Source organism: Antedon mediterranea, chromosome 6, assembly GCF_964355755.1.
Source record: "Antedon mediterranea chromosome 6, ecAntMedi1.1, whole genome shotgun sequence".
In the NCBI taxonomy this organism is placed as follows: Eukaryota; Metazoa; Echinodermata; class Crinoidea; order Comatulida; family Antedonidae; genus Antedon; species Antedon mediterranea.
In genome coordinates, this window is record NC_092675.1 from 19,668,080 (window position 1) to 19,684,641 (window position 16,562).

General features: G+C 32.8%; 1 protein-coding gene across 1 annotated transcript in view; it reads right to left on the reverse strand.

Moving 5' to 3' along the window:
- LOC140052460 (sushi, von Willebrand factor type A, EGF and pentraxin domain-containing protein 1-like) overlaps positions 1-10,692 on the reverse strand; it is a 32,455-nt gene extending 21,763 nt beyond the window's left edge. The window contains exon 1 of the mRNA XM_072098070.1: positions 9,974-10,692. Coding sequence (XP_071954171.1) covers positions 9,974-10,690 — 717 coding nt within the window. The 5' untranslated portion in view covers positions 10,691-10,692. The remainder of the gene's footprint in view (positions 1-9,973) is intronic.
- Positions 10,693-16,562: the final 5,870 nt, after the last annotated feature.

The following is a 16,562-nucleotide window of genomic DNA, read 5'->3' on the forward strand; positions in this document are numbered from 1 at the left end:
GCGGTGTCCCAATGGAGAAGTCATATTTTTTTACAGTAATTTATTGACACATAATAACAGTATGTTGAGCAATTATTCAAATTCCAGCATTATCAATCATTTAAAAAGTATAATTTACGATATACGAAGGATATATATTATGTCATATCCTGTTAAATATATCATTGCTGATGTGAGAGGCCTACATGATAATTTCATAATTATCTTGTCCGTGGCCTATATCTGACCTGTCTTGATTGCTATAGCAACGTAGCCTAAGATGATGCGTACTCGGTTGTGAAAACATGGTTAGCTTCTTTCACATCATGACAAACTAGGTGTTTAAAAGGTTAAATAACCAATTAAATTATAACGTACAAATCGCTCCCCAGACAACCAACTTTCGCCAATTGGAAACAGACGTCAAATAAAATTAGCATAGACACGCTAAATATTTTGATAATTGTTCTCTGTCAACAGGACATTTTCAAAGCAATTGTTTTTAAATTAAATTTTGGACAGTAAATTAACAATTGTTTATTGATTTCGGCCTTATAGAACCGTTATTAAAATGTTTTTAAACGTCCAAACTCTATTTTTTTTTTCATAAACCAATGTTACGGTACGGTACTTTTAATTCTCATTTGGTTTGACCAGGGAAGAGTTAATGACCTTTTAATCGATCGATTAATGAGCCTACCTTATACATTGCGAGTCTATGATGATAGGTTATTTTGTCTCGATGTTGCATTGATTTAGGCCTATAGACCCGTGTATTTATCATAAATTTCTACTAATTTCAAGCAAGATCATTAAAATTACGTATCAACATAAAAGTGTTTGTATCTCATTTTTGGATTGATAGTAGTCGACATATTACGACACTATGTGATTGGTTGTACGACTATAGGCCTACTGTTGATGCCTTATATAACTTACGATCATACATTATTTGAACATGCCCCTTCGTTGATAGATATTGGAAATATTTGTCGATTCCAACATTATAATAATTACAATCTGAGTACCCAATGTGTGTAAGTGAAAACAATGGGTATTGGAGTTTAATGATCACAATTAAATGATACTTGTGGATAGTTGGCTCAGGAACAAGTTTATAGATTTAGGAAGGAAATATCTGTAGGGTTGTTTATTAATTAAGCAAAACCTTTTCCGTTAACTGAAATAATATTATACTGTACAGGTCAACATGGACAGCATGTTCACATCTTCTATATAAGCGATGACCCGCTTATTTAACCGTGATAAAACTAAATAAAAGAAATTTATTGGAAAAAATATGTGTGCAAACTTTTTTTGGCAATTACTTGATTCAGACATTGAGTAAACAAACATGTTCCATGCTAGGTTTATGCGGCAAATACATACATTTTATTTAAGGGTTAGTTTGGCAAGGCAAGTTTGTTACAAAACTACTGAAAATGACCATAAGAAACAAATTTATTTTTACCATACAATTACAAAACTCTGAAAATAAGTTAATAATTTAATTATCAGCTCATACAGTCGAAGAATAACAAGTAGTGGAAATAGATTTTAATTTTTAGTCCATTGCATAGATAAGGTTTAAATTACTCTTGTTTTGGGTCCACCTTCAATAGGCCTACCATGATATGACTTTCGTGCTATCCACGAAATTTTTTACAACTTTGTAGGCTGTTGTTGTATTAGGCCTATTTGTCAGTTAACTATACTGAGTCGCGTACCAATTATCAACATTTTTAAGCACGCTTAACATTAATATGAGAAAATCAATAATACAATCAATCCTTTCGTATTGATTATTATTATTTGGTTTTCTCATATTAATGTTAACAGCCATAGTAAAGCGAGTCAAATGGCCGAGCGGTTAAGGCAGGGGCGCCGTTTACCGTACCTAAAGAGCCAACAACATCGGCAAGGGTTCGAGGCTGACTCGCTCCTAGTTCTGGTGGTGGAACAAGTCTTCTCGGATAAGGACTATAAACCGTAGGTCAAGTGTACACAGTTATAACCTGTGTGCACTTTAAAGAACCCAGTTCATTATTCGAAAAGAGTAGTGGGTTACCCCGGTGAACTGGTTCGCAAAATAGCCCCTGTATCAGGGGGATTACCACCTATCTGATAGGACAGTGATTAATTCACTATTGGTAATCTTTGGCCACTTTGCCTAAAAACATAAAATAAAATAAATAAATAAATAAAAAAAACAATTTTGACAAACCGTTTCAGATTTTCAACACGGTATATGGCATGCAATTTATTTAATCAAACATTTAAAAGATAGTAACTTGTATTCATTTATTTATATATTAGTATCACTTTGTATAATTTAATGATCTACTATGTTACAAAACATATCTCAAAATTGTAAAATTTTGACAATAATGTAGATTTATATCTTGTACTTGTATTCAATTTTACCCAATGAAATTGTTGTGGTCAAATAAATGATTCATCTCACGATAAAATTATGTCGTTTTTATTGTAGATCGGGAAATTTGAAGACCTTTTGGTAGTTAAAGTAGGCAAGAGTGAAATTTTGTAGTCCATTTTTTTAAATAACTGATTCATGTACTTGTTCCCAATTTTCAGTTGTGACGATTACAAAGCTTGTCAAATTGAAACATCCAGACCTTTCCTTGTTATGATTGGTCAGTGACTGAGGTACGCATGGATCAGCGCGTACATTCAATTGAACTCATCTACTTTAAGTTACCTGACCGGTTTAACTTCATTCTTGCTGGTGAAACGTGGTGAAACGGTTGTTTTAAGGTACATTCTTTGCATTTGAAGCGTATTGAAATCATTACTTTGGGCTAAGCTGTTAAAGCTGAACTAATGAGTGTAATACATTGACTAAATGACGGACGGGTCAAAGTTCATCAAAATTTGCGTGCTTCCCCTTAGCGACAAAACACCCCGTTGGTTTGATTCGATTTGATAAGCTTTTCATTTATATTTTTTTCTACTGTATATTCCAGGCATAGTTCAGTTTATAACTTTTTTTCCCACAGAAGGGATGGTCAATTTGAAAATTGCAATTTAGGGATTAATGAACTAATTTATTGAAATTATTGATCACTTTATAAACTTTATTGTATTTACTGGCTTAAATGTTTTTAAACGTTTTACGTCTCAAAAGACGTAAAACGCATAAGCTTTTTCTTGTCCTATTTAACATTTATAGTTTACGCATGTTTTTTTGTGTGTCATATTTATATTAAGGACATCAATACGTTTTGCACTATTCGTTGAGTTCATTGACGTAACTTTATACAGTCTTTATTGTTTTTTGACGAATGAAAATACTGTATCTCTCGCGGTTTGTGTAACATGAAAATATTACGAATGACTAAATTAGTCTCAAATTAGAAGTCCAACCGCGGCTAGTGTTTAGATGTTTAGGCTAAGAAACCTTAGGTATTTAGTGTGGTATGTCGATACATTTTTGACTTGGTCTAGCTTTTGGTTGATGTTGCTTGCTGACGTATTTTTGACGTTCCTGATTTATACAATAATGTATTCCTTGTAGCCTGGCTACAACTCAGTCAGTGCATTCAAATTAGAATGCAAAATTACATTATGATTCGTCGATAAATATAGGCTTAGCCCAAACTACAGCAGCAATGTATCATTGTGTTGCATTTTATTGTTTCCTTGTTACTAGATTAAACTATAAAATAATGTTATAATCTTCTAAATATATAATATTTATCATTGTCATTTTAATACATATATTCTTCTTTATAATATAAAATATAATGAATAAAATGTATACGGTATATAGACAATACAACGGTAGTGAAAACATGTGCATGAAACCAAAGTAGAGATTCGATTGTGAACTTGAATTTTGTTTCTGTTTGGCCACGTACTGAGATTTTGGCTTTCCTCCTAAAGTTTCCATGGCCTTTGTAAATCTTAGTTAAAGAGAGGATAATACGTTGTGGGTTATTTTAATAGCATCCCCGCTGAAATGTATTTTCTCACTAACTTGTTCAGACCGTCTGCCAGTGCAGTGGACACAGGGGTTAGACAATAGTGTTCATATTTAATGTCAAACACCTTCCCATGAGCATGGGGTTGATGTTATGCCAGCATTTTGGCACACGCTGGGATGGATATTTTTATATCCTTGGTGATAGAGCCATAACCAAAGCTTGCTATTTGAAACCTTCTATTAACTGACAGTCGTACGATTCAATCATGATTCGTTGATAAAATAATGATAAAGTTTGCGATTTTTTCTCGTTTTTGGTCAATACACAATCGTATATTAACAGTGTCTATTGCGTTGTGTAGGCTGTGTAAGTTTAAGATGTATTACATTTATCACCTGGCAAAAAAAATACCTTTAAAGCTATACATGTACTCGATTTCATAAAATGTCTATCTTTTCCATGAATGTTTAGTTTATTTATTACCAATTAAGAATGTCATTTTATATTAAATGGATCTTATTCATAATTTGTGATCAGAGTACAGTAAGCCTACCGATACCTTATACACCGTATTCACAGTACACTTGTTAAGGACCAATATTCTTAAATATTTCTAGTATCATATTTTCTTTCATTTTACATGATTTCAACATAAAAATGTTTCTTATTAGGTTATTCTCACTAGAGGAAAACCTATAACATGTTTTTGACTACATTCTGTGTTATACTGTAGTATACAACATGTATTCTATCCGTTTATTCATACTGTTCTCAATGTTTAGGAGAGTGCACCCTACTACATAAACAGCCACTAGGAACAACAGTCTGTTGATTGTTGTCCGACCGTTTTTGCTTTAAATAAAAATTGTATTCTATGATCACTTTTTATGCAATTCGGTAAAAAAATGGTTGAAGTTGAAGTTTATTAATTGTGGTTGCTGGTTACGCCGGTGATGTTAAGTTTCTTAATCCCTTCACAGCAAACATGAATTAAAATTGGTAAATCTCTTGAAATAATGTCAAAATTATTTCCCGTCACCGGAGTTACAACGCTAAGGATGTATATTGAATGGCGCTAACAACGCAACTTCATTGTTCACACGCAAAGGCGAACGATATGCCATCCATTCTTACGTCGTATACGTGTGAACATACCCAAAGTAAAAGAACTGGCGTACAGAACAACTAATGGAATAGTCTTTCTCAACTACTGCAATAATAAATAGCAGGCCTAGTTATACAAACATACATACTGTCAAGAAGGCTTATACTATATTATTAGTTGAAACTAGAGAAATGAAATGAATGTTGAAAAGGGACGCCATGAAAAAGCGTATAAATTGAAAAAAAAACGCTTAAATGAAAAGTAAATAAGAAGATTAGACTATCACAATATAATGTATTTAACACGAGACGGAATGCAACTATGACACTTTCTAATACAAAATATAGAAATGATCGATTTATGAAATGTAACATGTTCAGTCTAATCTCAATGATCAAGGTGTGGATTGGGTTTATGGCTGTTGTACCTATCCAGTTTTTTCTAGTTCTTTCAACATTATCTTAATTTGCTCGCCATGGGTAATCTGGTGATTTCGCATTATCAATGAGTCGGTTGTGGAAAGATTAATGATTGTGCCTTCTGTTATTCCTAAAGCCTTAGTTTAGAAAGTCCCGACATAAAAGCTTTACACCCCTTATTCACTATATATATATATATATATCTGTATAACTAGGCGTACTACTAATCTATTACTGCAGGTACTTCAGTAGTTGAGAAAGAATATTCCGTTAGTTGTTCTGTTCACATTTTTGTTTTATTGATTATCCAATGTGTGATAGTTGTAAAGTATTAGTTTATTGTAAATGGTTATTTAAACTAACTGGTTTATACGTTTAATGTAAAATACCAGTTATTTGACTTTGGGTATGTTCACACGTATACCACGTAATGGCGTATCGTACGCCTTTGCGTGTGAACAAGGAAGTTGCGTTGTTAGCGTCATTTGATACACCACTAGCGTTGTAACTCCATGGACGCTGATTAATTTTGACATTATTTCAAGAGATTTACCAAATTTAATTAATTTTTATTTATATTTATATTTATTTGCCTATTGAAAAGAATCTACTAGGCCCCATCTGCTAATGTTAACCAAATTAAGTATGATCCGATGATCAAATTATATTTATGCGTCTATATTGGCTCAGTACTCGTAAATATCATTCCCTTGACAAAAACCACTCCCTTCAAATATCAGCCAATGTTTTTGGAATTTGGTCTAGACTAAAAAAATTAAATAATTCAGTAAATCAAATGTATTCATAATTTATTAGTAGACCCAAGTGATCTGTATTATTTAATATGTACAGTATAAGAATATATCAACTACCTAAACATTTTAAATGTTACATTTACTAATCACGTAGTCCTAATAACTGCCAACTTTTCGCGGAAATCGGAAGCTTTTAAATGTAGGATGGAAAATTGTACCGTTATGATTTTAATCTCTAAGCAGTTATCGTATTTGATATTATCATAAACCTTGACCAGTTTACATTACAGGTTACTATTGATCACGTTCATTTAATGTTTGTTAATTTTAATTCTTCCAGTACACGTGACTCGGAATAGGCCTACACCAGCATGCGCTAGCCCATTACTGGTGCTGTACCTAAACTTATCATCCAAAGGTAACGGCACAACCGTAGACCATAACAAAACCCTTAACATAACCTTCCATGTTACATAACCACATGTGATACACATGTGATGCTGTATTCCGGAATTTGCCTAGAGTAACTGTACATTTGTCATTGTGTCGACAGACTTACTAAAAATCGGGTGGTAACGCGCAGCGTACAGTATTAAACTGCTATCTACGGTGAACATAAAACTGTTAATATCACACCAGACGCAATGCATTCCAAACGCAATGCATTCTAAAATCATCAGAAATTTCGCCTCAATTCATTTAATTTTACATTCATTACAGTTCTACACCAACGTAATAAACGCGTTTGATTTGCCTTAAAACGTTACATTGAATGTATTCCCTGAAGAGTTTCATAGTAAAACACATAATTCATTACAATATGACATATCATAACACGAACATGTTTGGACAAATTCCCAATACATATCGCACGTTACTACTATTATTGACAATTGATGACATTCCAGAATTATATTTCTGTTATTAGGTTCAATTGACTGAAATGTAGTAGACATCCGAAGGGGTTTATAAAATAGACGTCCAACCCGATGGTTCCTTGAAGTAATAAATCGTAAAAGAGAAACATTATTAGCTGTTAAACTTTGTCTAATGGTGCCAAAGGTTCACAGAGTTTAACACGTTGAAACGAGTATGTCCTTATAAAAAATGTATACAGACTACACAGTACTCTTTCTCTGTGCGTATAGTATAGTATCCACGTGCGTAGTGTGCGCTCGCCCTAATTGCGCATATACACAACATTTTTTTGTGTATTTCTATTTCAATGTCAAAAGTTCAAACTTTTGAAATTTGCATGGCCACGTGCCATACTATTCATACTATTCACTTGTGAGATTAATGTGAGAATGTGCATGTAAAGTATGATGATGTGTTCCATTTCAGCCAATCAAAAATAGACATAATAATTTTTGAATTATTATTTTATAATTTATTTATAACTTTCCTCCTGGGATAATTTTCTTTAAACTAATGTTATTTAGGTGAAACATGTGCCAGCCTCAAATGAATGTGACTAAACCGCATCCGGAATTATCCATAAATCATACTATTAATATTCAGCGTCAATGAACAGGTTGATAATGATCGGCTGATATGGTGTGATGTGATCATATGATTTACATAATCCCGCGTTTTTTTATAAATCACCGTGTTACGATAAACTATGTTTTTTTTTTTAGTAATTGAATTATGTTTACTATGCCTCCTACGCATATTTCTTTAGATTATTTACGACGATTTGTATTTCATACACATAGTATAGATAAACACTTTGCATGACAGTTTTGTTTATCTAAACATTTTTAAAGATCCAGGTGGATCTTCGCCCTGGCAAAAATGTTATTTTCCGCTGGTCCCACACAGTAATACCGATATTCTTATTTCTTAAAAAAACAAAAAGTCAACAAATATAACTTTAGTACTGCCGAATGATGTTTGCAGTTTTCGATCCTTCACTTTCCTTTAAGTTGTTGGTAATTCGATATTTCGTTACAAGATGTTTTAAAAATAATTTAATTGCAACTCTAGTGTCAATCATTTTCTGTATTTATTATGTTTTTTTTTTCAAACTTCACGACCCTATTTTTTCTAAAATTGGTTTATTTGTGAATTCAAAGAATGATGTTTCCAACATGTTTCGCAATACTTTTACATGTTTGTGTTTAGTGTCTGTGAAATTGCTGTTTGTTTTTCTGTTGGTATCACATAATATATGTGTATAGTTGTATGCAAATGATACATAAATAAATTATGTTTAAGACGATATGTTAAAACCAGCGGGACGTCTAATACTTGCGGTGTAGATTTCTTGAAATCACTACCACACGTTAGATCTGGGCAATTTTTTTTGTAAATTTGATTGTAAACTTCTTATTTCTTTAAACGTCCTCAGTGATTCATTACATTTTAGCCACGAACGTACTACTCCGTACGGACTTTGTAAATTGTAGTTATTTAAGACTAAGAATATTTATATATTGTTTGCATGGCGAAATCAAATGTTTATACAAAGTTTGCGGTACACAACGTATATTTTTATTAGTTGTGAAAAGAACTATTAAAGAAGATTTAGTTATTTCCGTTTATGGTCCTAAATTCTTGAATGATGCCAACCTCAAGAATTCTTTTCGTAAAAAAATATCTCTCTTTATATTAATTGAGCACAATAAGCCTTGTATACACTATCAAACTTTGACAGACCAGTGTGTTGTGCCCATTTATGGACATGATAATGGAACATCACAATGTTTTTGTCAAACTAGTTTAAATTGATTGTTGCTTAAGATTGAATGTATACTTATTACTATTTATATTAATTAACTTATGTTTATTAAGGACACTTCAAACAAACTGAGAATCGATTGATATTAATAATAAATAATTGATATATCATTGTAAGAATTGTCTGCAGCGGTAAAAATGGTTCTTTAAAAAAATGTGTGCAATGAATAATTATTATTAAAATATTGAATAATACTGTAATTCAATTAAGCAGACACACATTTTAAAAAAGACATTTTTTGATAAATAAATGAGGGTCCGAAAGTGAACATAAAAAAATAAATGCGTGAAATAATGTGAATTTAATAAAATAGAACGATGAGGAGATAATACCTCCAGGGGTTTGACTCTAAGCTTACAGGTGCTGTCACAACAACATTGGTTTTGCTTGTACGAAAACAATTTGCTATATACCGTAAATATCAACGTATTTATGCTAAGTAACTTATTTACTTATAATAAGTATACCTTAGATTCAAAGTATATAATAAGTATAATAATATACCTTTCCTCGCTACAGAATGAAGTCAAACGCCTTATTTTACATGAGTTGCAAATCCAATCTGAACTGAAGTAATGTTACCTCTTTTATTCCCATGTCCATGCTTGCAATGCCAACCAATGAACCATTTATTGTCTATGTTCTGTTCATGTTTATTTTCATAATTTTAGATAGATTGGAATCCCTCATTTGGGACACCCCTATTCAGGCGACGTCCCTATTTTAAAAAGAAACTTTCCCGTGATAATAATGTGGGTCCCTTATTAAGGAATACTGTCTTTGGATCCAAAGGCGTTTTCTTAATATGGGCTCTAACTGTTTCTTGTAACATTATTTTCAATCAAATAATGCTATTTATAGCTGTATTGTTTTTTTTAAATAAAAATATGCTTACTGTATACTACTATATACTTTATAACGAGTTGTAAGCCTTTTTCCATAAGAATATTTCCTAAACTATATTATATATAGATATATACCTGACATCTTTAATGATTGCCACAACCATAACAAGCAAAAAAACTTACATATGCATTCTCAAAAGCTCCCTTGGTGTACGTTCCTCCTCCAACATACGTAATATTTGGCAGTTCCTCTGTGAATAACGAACATTTATGATTTTCTACTGTTGGAAAACTTATCTGGTCCGTGACATTTAATACTCTAGATCTGGATGCAAATGTAATGACAGCAACTCTAGTCGACCAATACGAGACAACAAAATCCGCAAGAACCTTCTTAACAAATTTTAATTCGTTAAAAAAGTTTGCTTTCCCAACACTCGCAGAACTGTCAACGAGAAATACTAATTCTAGTTGGCCGTTTTGAACATCTCTCAATCGGTCGATTCTACTCTTTAGAATTGCCCCCAACACGTCCACCCTAGTGGCACCGGGCATGCTTGCAAAAGTCGTATTATACATATTTCCTAGAAGAATCGACGAAGTAATGTCCATATTGAGCTGATCCTCTGTATTTAACTTACTATTATAGTTGTCATCATCATAATCGTAGTCCGATTCTGTTTCTAAGCTGTTAGGCCTCGGCTGGTCATTTTGAGGAACGTTAATATTCCGTCCTGTATTGTTTTCATCTGTTGACCTACGCTGGACATTGCTAAGTGGTCCGGCTTTGACAGGTAGACTTATCAATAACATTAATACGAGACAACACCTAACAACTTTGAAGATTCCTTGCAGTTGAATGTTAAACATGGAAAACTGCAACAGTTTCAAACAAAACATAATGTTTTTAATAACGATGTTCCTGCCCGCTAAAAATCAAAGAAAGAAAAGAAGATGCTTTCTGTAGATTACACACTATCGGTTTAGTAAATAAACAGGTTTGAAACGACCTTGTAGAATATTAAGGATGACACCATCTTTATACAAACTCATACATGGACCATCTTCACCTTCAAGCGACGTTTTATTATTTGTGTGTAGCGATACCAAACCATAAACTTAAGTTATGACTACTCGCCTACATTTACACTAAGGTGCGTTCCTTATCACGATCATCTCTTAGACAAAATTCTTTACACCCGCTTGAACAAAAAAAAATCAACCAATCTGTTCACAGAAGAGCATCCTATAAAGTTGTCTCTCGTCACAGCATTCTTGGAGAATGATGAAAATAAAAGAAATGACCAAACACTCACGCTTGCTTTTGATGTTTTATGACAAAATATCCCACAATCGGATTTTAGTTAAGAATATCACGAATTTATAGATAATAGCGTGTATTACTCATGCGTCTAGGACATCACACAGATAAAGGTGAAACAACATCCATCCATACCACCACAAATTACCACTATACAAATATCCGATTCGCAACTTCCGAGTATAAACTATCGCAATAGTACGAAATAGTTCATGTGGAAGAATCACCTTCTGGTCTCTGTTAAATGCAAAGCACGTGATTTCAATGGATTATTAATTCGTATTACCATTAGTGCGAACATTACATGTTTTCGTACTTATTTGTTTAAATGCAGCATTTCCTTCACACAATTGTCTGTATTTACGTACCAAAACAAGTTGTTTTTTCAGTAGTCTGGTTAATGTTTACTTATACATAATTAATTAACCATAGGCCTATATTTGGTAAATCCATCCATTAAGCCATACCACCTTATGGAAGAGTCCGAGTTTGGCCTCAAGATGTTCTTATTTATGTAGGCCTACTTGTTATTCATTTACCAATGTCGGTATTGGAAACGGTTAATGGTTAAACATGGGAAAAGCATCCTTCTGCGAATCCTAACGATTTCGATATTTATATATTATTATCAAATTATTCACAACACTTTTGTGTATATGTTATCTTATGTTATTGCAATGTATCCTCGATATTCTCTATTTTTGTGTGTGTTGATTTCAGCCTGGGTGTTCTATACTTATGGTACTATAATACAATTTGTAGGCCTATGTCAAGGTTTTCGCTTAAAAACCCCGTGCAATAGACCTACTGGAATTTTTACTGTTACTGGCGAAAAACCGTGGTATTATCACGTATGAACGAAAGGCATCTGCCAACATTTAGTGAGTCATCGTGTCTTTAGTGCAAGTAAAATTATGTCATTTAAGCCTAATTACTGTGATGGACTCTGTCAGGTTTAAGTGGCTAAAACTTAACCAATCCAAAATTGTAAATAAATATTTAGAATTGGCTTACCGATTGATTTATTTATCAATTAGCTTATTTTATTACGTGTTTGTGAGATACGGTGTAGTATGTGTGTCAAGGGATAACATGATGTAGGCCTAAGGTAGGCCTACTGATATATTTTTTTCTTGATGTTACAGTGTGAATGATCGAGGATCTCGGATAATAGCGAATACGAAATATAAATACAGCAAAATATACAATTATTAATGTAGTGATAATGTAAAGGATTGTAATAATAATGTTGTCTAGTCTAAACTTCTTCTCACTTTTACTTTTTTTAAATCACAGAAAAGATCACCTCAAACCTGAATCATGTGTAAGAATAAATTACGACAGACGTAAAACAAAAAAAACAAAACGAAACTACAACAAGAAGTTACAATTCATTACGTCATTATAAACATGTTTATAATGTAAGAAATTCATTTATTTAAAATTGAAAGTTATCTGAATCGCTGTAAAGTAAACTTCATTGGACGCTGAATGGTGGCGCTATGCCTGACATTCAGACAGCCGAGACAGCCGCGTAGTAAAGACAATTTTACGAGCCTGTTAAAGTTTTTCTTTATGCATTTTTGTAATAGAATAGCCAATGTAATAAACACTGTCACTGTTTATGAATGTTAAGTTCCAAGATGACACACTATAGATAGACTACCGGTACTTTTGTACTTATACGTTGCGTCCACTAATAATGATCATAAAGCGAAGTAGATAATATTTTGAAATTCCCCGGAACGCTTGTATTATAAAGTTCAAGTGTGAACTAGATTTCTAGAGTAGTACAATCGGGAGTACAATAATCAATAGGCTTGAGAGTCTGCTAATTGGTTGTATTTTGGATTATCAATTCATTGGTTGGTTTCGGTGGTCAATAGTCCATGGTAGCCGTCGTGTAATCACAAATATGCGAAGGAGGAGAAATCAATATAGAACGGTATGGACTTCAGTTACAAGTGTTGGCTGGATTTGTAGGCCTACTTCCGCAAGAGAAGTATTTATTTCAAGGTAATAACTTCCAATAAGAAGAAGTATGTATGCCTGCATTAATTTTTTTTTAAAGGTACTACCAAGACAATTTTAACAATCTACAAATAATGTATAAATCGCTAAAAATTACTGTTAAAATAATACAGCACTATAAAATATGACCTTTGACAAGATCGGCTAAAATTTATAAACTAACTTACGATACTTATTATTGTATATTCAGGAATAGCCGCCCTATCTCTTTGCTATTTCTTCTTTATACCTGTTTTTATTAGGGAATTTATACTAACAAATATCATTTTTATTAATAATATAGTGTGTAAAATAATATAGGTTAACCAAACCAAAACGACATGGAATAAACATATTAACTATAACAACGCGGAACATCAATTCTATATAGACTCTTCCACACATAATTACACAATATTCAAACCAGAAACTATGAAAATAATCTGTTGTATTTGCCCAGATGTAACCTCGAAATATACAAACGTAGTTTTGTTTATTATGGAAGTTCACTCTGGAATGGCCTACCTTATGAATTAAGAAAACAAAACAATTATAACCGTTTTAAATCACTTGTTAAGATTCATTTATTGTTGCCGGTGGTCTAGGATGGTTCCAGTGAAATATATTTAAATATGGTATAAAAGTATAATAATAATGAGAACATGCATTGAAGTTTAGTTTTAGTTTAAGTTTTAGTTTAAGTTTAGTTTAAGTTGTTTTCAAATTTTGTTTAAATGTGCCGTAGGGCCCCTCGGAAGAGCAGTTTCATTTTATTACTGAGAGGGCTACCCTACTAAAAGAAAACGAAATAAATAAATAAATAAATGTAACAAATAAAACACTAATGTAATCAAACATCGTATACTCTATCTCTAACAATTTTTTCAATCGTCTATCGACTAAAGCCGAAGTATAGTCGTTATCTCGGGACCGTTCTTGGTTACCACCAGGTAGGCTTACTTCATCAAGGCTTCTATGAATGGATGTAGGCCTACTGGTTGGGAGCAGAAAAATTAGTAGACCATGCCCAGTACCGTTTTGATTACGATCAATCGGGAAATTACCTCACGATGAAATTACAAATTATGGTATTTAATATAACAAAATAGATTTAATTAAGGAAAATAACAATATTTACATACGTGTTGCATGGGGAGCGAGCAAGATTTTTAACATTCTTTAATATTTTTTTACTATTTTTAAGAAAATTTTATTATGTATGTTGTAATGTTTTATGCTGAACCTTTTGAAAAACAACAATTTTACCTTTGTGGGACAACGTTGATATTGTTATCCAGTGGAAATGTTTATAAATAAATAAAAAAGATAGTCAGTCGATCGAGATTAACTTATGCATTTTACGCATGCTAACCAGTTACATTTTTCCGTGTCTATGCATAAAGAACAATATTTTAAATGGGTGGCTTTTAGGCCTATGTCTCTCATTATATGCATAAGACCTACTGTCTCTCATTATATGCATAAGGCCTACTGTCTCTCATTATAATAGGTTTACCTGACAAATAAAAACAAGTAGGCCTCGGTTTACGGTAGGCCTACACCAAAAACGTTATATATGATAATGTTTCAATGTTTATGTTGTTAATGTTCCGCTACAACCATCTTCTAGAGGTTTAGGGCCTAGATATAACAACATTTGAAACATTATTGGTTCATTATATATATGTATATGATCATAAACAAAAAAGCTTAGCCATGTAGTTTACGTATAGAACTTTATACGCATACCTTGCGCCAGAGTGAATGATCGATCATGTTGCGTATGTGATGACGTACTTTAAGTCTGATTTCGTATACATTAAAAAATTAGTGTAGATATGCTTTTGTAGTCATGGTATTTTAAATACAATCGACAAAGGAGATTTTTAAAAAGTTGTAAAGTAAAAAGAAGTCGTTGCTGTTTAATAACTAGTCATAATATAATCCAAACGTCATAGCAACAGCGCATAAACCTTTTCCATAGTAACTTGCCGATGCAAAATTATCGTAGTTTTCGTCCCAAACGCAACGACTTGCTATCTCAAGATCTTGTCCCATATTAGGACACAACACAATATACACAACCAGTTTATGTCTATGGAAACCAAGAAGTTTGACTTTATCTTTAACGTGTTCTGTCAAAGTCATCGTCATTGCTGATGCTGTCAATGGATCATATACTTTGCCATTCAATTGCATTTCCAAAATCTGTTCCAATAACTCTTTAACTTTAGTGACGTTAAATTTTTCGTCTTTTTCTGGCTCCAATTGATACGAGTTCTCTGTTTTATTATATAAATACAGTGGTTTCCCAGCGTCGATAGAAAACTTCCCCATTGACTGAAAAGAAGCTCGTCTTTCAGGAGAGGCCAAGCGTCCTCTTCCATCCAAGGAGTATCTTCTGGCTGATGTGGTAGAATCGATGCTACTCCGTCGAGAAGCAGATGTTGCCATTGAGAGTGCTGCATCATTCAAACTATTTCGTCTTAACTGATTGTAAGAAGATGGTCCGTAGATATTTTTCCCGTTCTTCGTTGCAGTGTCTTTTGTTTGATGTCGGGAAATTGGTTTAGTCACAATATTTTCTTGTATCGTTCCAAGTTGCCGTGCTGGTTTTGTTTTTTGTGACGCTGCCATTCCAGATAATCCTAATTGAGCAATCGCAATAAATGGACCCTTTACACTCCTGTTTTATGTTTAAGATGTTCGCATGCCAACACCAAGTACTATTTGATCCACAATATATGATCTGATCTAATGTTTCACTGTGTGATTTCAAGAAATCTGGCAATGAATAAACTTTGAAATGTAAATTTGTCAAACTATCGTTTCATCACAATAGGATTTGGTGGCCAATCACCTTCCGTATGAACCGTTTTGCTTTGTTCCTTCATAATGTTGATCAAAATACTCGAGAGTAAGTGTTATAAATTCCAATTGTCAGTTTGTGGACATAACGGTAAGAAGGTCCTTCCACTCTGTTTGGACTTCTCTGTGTTTTTACATAATAACATTGTAACTGTGCTAAATACGATTGTGTAGTTAACAGATTATGTCCTTCTGAGTTGCCTAACAACGTCGTATACATTTAAAGGAATTACGAATAATAAATATTATTAGCCCTAAACAAGGATTAATTGTGTGAATCAGTCGTTGATAAATTAGTGTTGCTTTTAACAGACTGAGTTGTCCGTAGTCCTCCTGTCCATGGTAGGCCTATGTCACTCAAATGCGAATAAATATTTATCAATTCAAAACCCAGTATATAGCTTATACAGCATAAATAGAGCGTTCACTTCTTACTGTTATCACAAAAAAGCACAACCGAGAACAAAACTAGTGTATACTCGTTATATATACAAGTAGGCCTTTGCGCAAATAAAAATTAACAATTTGTTGTTTTTAATGCCATAGTTATTTTTTTACCTAATTTGCTTTTTT